General features: G+C 44.7%; 1 protein-coding gene across 1 annotated transcript; it reads left to right on the top strand.

Moving 5' to 3' along the window:
- The first annotated feature begins 295 nt into the window (after positions 1–295).
- LOC137787743 (synapse differentiation-inducing gene protein 1-like) lies at positions 296–7,224 on the top strand. Its single transcript, XM_068580464.1, has 4 exons — positions 296–723; positions 2,323–2,815; positions 5,590–5,727; positions 6,392–7,224. The coding sequence occupies exons 2-4, from the start codon at positions 2,390–2,392 to the stop codon at positions 6,548–6,550; spliced, it is 723 nt and encodes a 240-aa protein (XP_068436565.1). The 5' UTR covers positions 296–723; positions 2,323–2,389; the 3' UTR covers positions 6,551–7,224.
- Positions 7,225–7,551: the final 327 nt, after the last annotated feature.

A 7,551-nucleotide genomic window follows, 5' to 3' on the forward strand; every position in this document is an offset into this window, starting at 1 on the left:
AATATAAGAATAGAATCTGAAATTATGCCACAAAGGGGAATCCTAAAATTCATGCAGCAGAAAAATAAGCTTTTTAAACAAATGTCCTGTGAAGATTTTGTGTTGTGTGTTTCCTTCATTTTGTGGGCGTTCTCAGAGGGGAATAATAACACTTAATAACACTCAGCTCACAATCAAGTTGTGCAGCAATGCAACAATTCAAGCACACACATTTATGAGTCTGCGAAGTGGGAATGCTGGCTCATGTGATCTGAAGTACATTTCAGTGGGCTTGCAACCTGTTTCCAAATGACTGTGCTCGTGCAAGGAGGCTAAACAGCACCTCCGGGGGAGGACGCCCAAGCAAGGTAGTTACAGTAAGGAAATGTCAAATCCGTGGTCGGTATTAGTTTGCAGCGCGCCTCAAGCAGCCAATCGGTTGGCTGGAGTCAGCTCAGCCGCTGCCGGAGTTGTTTTGGTGTCTGAGCTCAGTGTGAAACTGTGCGTAAAATCTACCTGTCAGACGCAGCCGCGGTGCCATGGCAGGCAGCGCGCAGCGAGCAAAGTCCATTCTCACACACACGGGAGAAACTTCCTTATAATCGGATGGCATATGCTGCGCTGCAATGGCAGTATCCCAAAACTGATGATGTGAAGTAGAAAGGTGGGTCCGTCCGTCCGTCTCGACTCAGTTGCGTCGAGGAACGATGCTGAGCGAAGCTGCGGGAGGATTTTCCACTACAGGTAAGAGGATTTTCGGAGATGTTTAGCTATAGTATCCAAATGATGCTCTTCGCCTCTTATTGCAGGGTAGACATGATATCTCGCTGTAATACAAACGGGTGAAACAGTAAAGATATATGAGGATTCCCCTCAAGATCAGCTATATGACATTTGTAAATCAAATATTTTATTTTATCATCAAAAAAAATAAAATTGCGATTTTGTGTGTGAGGGAGAGACAGAGTAACGTGTATGAATAAACTGTGGTAAAAAGAGAAGACAGAGAGAGTATACTCATGGGCATAAATAATTGTGGAGTCCAAGCACACACTCACATGTGCTAAGTGCACATCTTCATGGTGTGAGATGAATTATTTGTGGATGTGGGATGTGGTTTTTGTTGTCTAATGTAGTGTGTAATGGAATTCCCTGTTATCTGGAGAGTGGCTCAGCTTCATGTGAGAATAGAGACCGTGTCTTTGGTGTGTGGGCTCCGATGCAGCCACTGGCCCACATTATTCACGCTCCTCCACGCCGAGCAGCTCCGAAACCTCCTGTGAGTGCTGTGCTTGTTCTCCAGGGGTCACAGAGGCCAGAGGTCTGCCGCAAGTCGTCTCTGTGGGCCAGGAAGTCATTGTAATATAAACTAATGAAATACTCGTAATACAAAATATCACCTTCCGAGGGTTCCTATTTTGTATTTGTTGAGACATATAAGTCTTGAGGCTAATGTTGCACTGGATGGCATTTCATTTCTGGGTGGGTTTTTTTCTTCCAAATCCAGGTTGTTTGTGTTCAGGTCTGTGCAACTCAGTCGCCTCCCAAACCTCATAAATCAAGCCTTCTATTTTTAATGTGTGAAAAGCCTCTCTGTTTTCTTGTGTATTTCCACCCTGTGGCTCATTTCTCACCGCAGCACTTTCAACAACAAAAAAACAAAAAAGGCTTTTTATGATACCAAAATATGATGCAGTCGCCTCTGTGGCTTTTATCTTATTTCATAGGGACACATAGGATAAAACATTACTTTGATGGACGAGGTCTTTGTTGGCCTAAAGGATCTGACCGTTGGTGCTGGATTTGTGAACAAAGTCGTGTATTTACTTACTCAAATCTGGACATGCTTAGATCCGACAGCCTCTCATTGGCTGACGTGTTGCCTTAGTGACGGCCTCTCCTGGCTGTGTGTTGTTGCCGTTTTTTTTTTACGTAAACACACAATTTCTACTGATCTTCCTCTCATTTAAACACATTCAGGAGGACTCACAAAAGGCCATTTCAGAGTCAAAGTAATCAGTGAGCAATGGAAAGAAAAGCCCGTCACACTTTCCCTGGTTTTTATATAGGAAGATATTCTTTCCCCTAAATGTTTGTGTCTCAGGGTGTGAGATGCAACAGTTGAACATACAGCAGATGGTGCTTTTATGGCCCAGACTGGTGAGAGCTTGTGCGATGAATGCTGATACCCAAGCAAGATATAATCTTTCACTGAGTTCCTGTTCTAAATGATTACATGATTACACTGGCTGCATGTGCCATGATTTATTGGAATTGCTTGTAATTTATGGCTTTTAAAGTTTCTTATGAATCCTATTTAATTGTAATTACTTATTTCTCTAGCTCCCAGACCGGCAACTTCTTTTTTGGACTTCATCTTCTGATCCACGCGACGTTTGAAGCGGCCATCATGGAGAGCCTCAGCGAGCTGCAGAACCCCCTGCTAGACAAAAGCAGCCGACAAGGGGTCCCCAACGACTACCAGGGTTACCAGTGTGACTACCCGAGCCAGCCTTACCAGGACGGCCTCATCGGCTACTACTACACTGGGACTAATGGTGAGAATAAGACTCAACAGTTCCTGGATGCCAAATCCCTGCATCTGGCTGTGGAGGCCTTCTACAGACCCAACTTCATCCTGTACAAAGACGACGTGAGCCTTCACAGCAAGGACTCCAAGAGCGAGAGCTTTGAGACCACTTTCACAGAGAGCAAGGACACGGTGTTGGATGGAGTCTCCCCGGAAAACCCTCTGGACAGCATACAAGGAGAGAAGGATGCGAAGATCCAGACGGTGTCGTACGAGGTGGAGGAGGAGCAGGGTCCTGAGTATGAGGTGAGAGGGCACACCAAAGAATACATTTCATGCATGTGTGGCAGTTAGCAGCGCTTTAGAGGTATTTTTTTGGATTATGTTCCTGATATACTGGTTCTCTACAAGCCATATGTATATATATATATATATATATATATATAGATATATATATATATATATATATATATATATATATATATATATATATATATATATATATATATATATATATATATATTTACATTGTAGCCTGGTACATGATTATACAAGTTTCTCAACCCTGCTACAAGCTATATGGATTAATAACTGTAACTACATCGCTTAAAGAGCAAAATATTGGAAGTAAGAACCATTTGGCCATGTTTTGAGATTGAAATTAAAGACGTTAACACTTAACAATTCCTAGTCTTACTGACAGGGCCATCTCTCCGCAGAAAGTAAGCCATGATGTGAATGGGGATGCTCATTATTTCATTTACCATTCTAATAGACTGCCAGTCTGATTCACGCTCATTTCTCTTCTCTAAATTGTCAATTTGCTGGAGTCTTTCAAATGTAGTGCAGGGTAATTGTACTTTTCTTTTAATAATTGCATTTGAAGAAAATGACACATCTTAGTTTATCTTTCCAGGCTATTGCTCTTTTAGAACTTCGCTCTCCAAAGAAAAGCGTGACAGCAAAAGAGGAAAGTCAGAAGTGGTAAAAATCTAATTTCATCCAGGGACACTTGTGAAGTACCCAGGGCTCTGAGCTGGCAGAGGAAGAAGTATCACCCGAACTGGGCTGATGATCGAGCCAGCGCTTTTCGCTCGGTATCCTGGCAGATAGATAGAGACACAGCAGAGCCTGCCATTAACGCCATAAGTAATGTTGTGCTGTGAAGGCATTAGGCGGGACTCCGCTGATGCTCGGCTGTTGGAGCAGGTGAGCCTGCAGCTGAAGTTATTCCATGTCAATTCAAAAGAGCAAATGAATCTGATGAACAGTGCTCAGATGAAAGTAGAGCTTCCAGCCGGAATATGAAACCTTTTGCTCAGCACCTGCGTTTCTGCGCGTCTGTGTGTGTGTGTGTGCGTGTGTTCGTGTGTGTGTCATCACACACAATCATTAAAACACACACACAAACAAAGCCAGATGTGTGTTGATGCATAGAAGTCCAATCACACATTCAGAGGACTTTTCCAGCCATAAATACTAAAAAATAATACATGCCACAATTCCAGGCTGCAGTCTGCAGCAGTTAATACAAAACAACTACAGCCAGTTTCTGTCAGCAGATGTTTGACATCTGTGTGACAGAGAAAATATAAAATGCAGGTAATAAAGTAACAAGAGCGCGTGGGTGATGCCACTGTGGTCCTGCGGAGCCGAATGTCCCCTCCAGACTCTAACGAGGCCTCAGAGAGCACAGTGACAGGGTTGTTAAAGGCACTGGGCCTCTGCGCAGACCCATCAGTTATGCTGGCATCACACCGGACTGGGAGTGTGTCCCCAGCCGGCCGGACTCAGTGTCGAACAGGCTGTCAGTCGGACTGAATGCACAAGTCACTCACAACTGTTATCAGGTCTTGCTCCAAAGATAAAAGGGAGATTACTACTGTTTGTACTCTCCAGTTTGTTCATGTGATGTCAGATTATGTCATGACCAGCTGCTGTTTTTAAAGCATCACGCCCGGCTGTCCAGGTGGGCAGTGTTCATAAAGCAGATAACAGGGAGCTACGTAATCTTCTCTTGGCAAAGGTAGCTGAAACTGTTTGCATCGTATTGCGCTGCAATCCACTTGCCTCTCGCATGGAAGGTTTTCGAAGCGGAAACGTCCTGAAAATAGCCAAAGAACAATTCCATTAGATTGTGCGGTTTGGTAAATGTAGATCAGATTAGAAGCTAAGAAAGAAAATTGTGCACAACATGCTTAAAAATGTGGTCGTCAGCGCTCCTTTCGGCTCTGCCCGTCTCCCTGACTGTTCTTTAATTACCTCTGAAATGGCTGGTTCAGATCCTGCCTTACATATTGATTTTCATTTTGTGCCCTCCTTTGCCCCGCTTTGATTGATCCCTGCAGGCTGCAAGACAAACAAATAAAACCCACTCCTTGTTGGGGCTATTTATTTAGACAAACATCCACTACGTCTCTCGGACAGCCGAGAGGAGGATGGCAACGTCCTCTTAAAGGTCACCCACGCAGTCACATTGCCAGCCCCAATGTGCCAATGAAGTCTGAGAGGATTTCGAATCCATCATTCATTAACCCACTCAACTCTTGTGGCCCTGACTTTGGAGACACAGTATTGAGAACCTGTTGGACACTTGCTGCCTTATAAGACACCGGGTGCATTGAGGAGAGATGGCGGAGGTCTTTCACGGCGTAGAAGCAATTTAGCACATAAATGACACGGCCGCCTTGTTGTTTCCCCTGTCACCTCGCGATGATGGAACAATCCGTTAATCCTGTGTTATCTGTCAACCCGCTCATGGGTGTTGACAGAGGCACCAAATCCTTTCTGGCTGGCTGAGCACATCATGTCCTGGGTGGTGGTGGAACAAGGGCAGATACACTGGCCTTGGAGGGTACGAGTTGTCAAGCTGCACCACTTTTAAAAAGTCCAAAGCACACCTGACTATCAACACACGTCACCCTTACTTACCCCCGTACTGTTTAGGAGTCCGTCTCAAGATGCCTGCACTCACCTTTTGTCTCATTTTGTCAATGTGTTGGTTGTGAGCAGTGTAAAAAGTGCGTCATCGTCCCCTTTTCTGACATTGGATTATTCTTCATCAACCCGCTGTCTTCCAGAGTGACAGCTCCAGTGACAGTGAGAGCGAGGACAACTTCTTCGTGCTGCCCCCTCGGGATTACCTGGGCCTCGCCATCTTCTCCATGCTCTGCTGCTTCTGGCCCTTGGGCATCGTTGCCTTTTACTACTCTCACAAGGTAAAGGCCCAGAGACCTCAAGCCCGTCATTAACTCTGATTACACTGCTTTCTATTTAAGGTCAGCGAGCACAAGCACTCAGACAAGTGCCACCGCAGCCCATTTTCCTGCCTGTGACCCTGCTCGCAGTTGTTTCAGATGATTGACTACGTAAATTCAGCAAGTTCGGATCACTTGTCACTCTTCTGTATTCACTTCAGGAAACCATTAACATTGAGGTTTTGGTCCGCAGCGTGTATGTGTGAGCGGTGCACTTTCATAACTTCATTTCAAGTGGTCGCATCCGTAGCTGAGAGCCGAGTCTCCTGTCAGTATCTTTCTGGTCCGAAAAGATAAGTCTCGCATCCTGCAACCACAAGCAAAGCACAGAATATCTTAATGGTTGTGCGACATCTTCCACAATAATTGCAGAGACAATTTATACTGGACAGAAAATAATGCGTCAGTAGAATAAATAAAGGCCAGGCACATTTTTTGATAGGAAACCAAAACACCCAAATAACACATTTGTCACTATCAGATGGATAATGACTTAATTGCCATGGTAACTAATGGCTCCCAAAAAGCATTTCTTGTTTTCTCTCTTTGGACTGTGGCTCAACGCCTACTCATACACTCGGTGCTGATGAGTAAGCTCATTTCCCTCTCTGCTTTGTGTTGTCAGACAGGCAAGGCCATCTCTAAGGGAGACTTCTCCAGAGCAGGAATGAGCTCCAGAAGAGCCCTCTTCCTGGCAGCGCTTTCCATCACCATTGGAACAGGGATGTACGTGGGAGTAGTCGTGGCCCTCATAGCATACCTGTCCAAGCCAGGACACGTATAGCACTGGGACCGGCTTGTTGGGGGAGGAAGATAGAGAGAACGAGGAATCCAGATGGGATGCAGGGAGAAGACGAGGTTGGATACCTCTCGTCGAGGAGCGTGTCGGTGCTGCTGCCTGGCTGTCTGCGGAAAAAAGAGGCTCTGTGAAGAGAAAAGACTAAACCAGAAAGCCAATAAGAAAAAAACAAGATGTGTGGATGGAGTATTACTTGGACTGCTTATTGATCCGACTGATGCTTTATTTCTGGGATACAACACTCCCACTACGGTATTCCACCACCTCAAGCTGAGAGAGATGACGACTCTTCCACAAAGACTGTGCTGTACTAATATGCTCAAACATAGCAGTAACTACCTACCTTTTACCACATTAGTCCTTTACAGCTGTTTTATTTGAACCTTTATAGTAGCTGTAATCTCTGCCAATACTATTGGAGATTGTATATTGTCCACTTTGTAAATTCATTTCTTGGAAAAACATTCAGCCAGTGACCTTTTTTTGTGATTGTTTATCCATGGAATATACCAGAAATGTATCCTGTTTGTAAACAGAGAGAAGTTGACCCTAAATACAAAGAGAAAAAAGTGTACACAAAGTTGCTGAGCAGTGGACAAGAGAGATATTTGTGTTTATTGTGTACTGTCAATTAGGTCAATAAATACATTTGGCATGAATAATGAAACATCCCATGCTATGTCTCTCATCTCTTATTCATTGTTTCTTTGACACTGCAACCAGGAGTTCTTCTACTTTAGGGGATACTGGTTGTCAGAGGCTGTGGAATGAAATGGGCCAAAGGCAGCTGTGACACGGCGGCCGTAGCTCGTGGGGAGAGTGGTCGTCCTAAAACCACAAGGTACCCCGTTCGATCCCTGGCATCCCCATAACTTGCATATTGAAGTGTCCTTGAGCAACACACTGAACCCCCGAGGTGCTTCTTGAGGCTGCACACTGCTCCTTGATTACTAAAGCCGGGTTAAAATGCAGAGAGTAATTTTCCC

This window comes from Clinocottus analis, unplaced genomic scaffold, assembly GCF_023055335.1.
Source record: "Clinocottus analis isolate CAN_PGR_092001 unplaced genomic scaffold, fCliAna1.0.p SCAF_17, whole genome shotgun sequence".
Classification (NCBI taxonomy): domain Eukaryota; kingdom Metazoa; phylum Chordata; class Actinopteri; order Perciformes; family Cottidae; genus Clinocottus; species Clinocottus analis.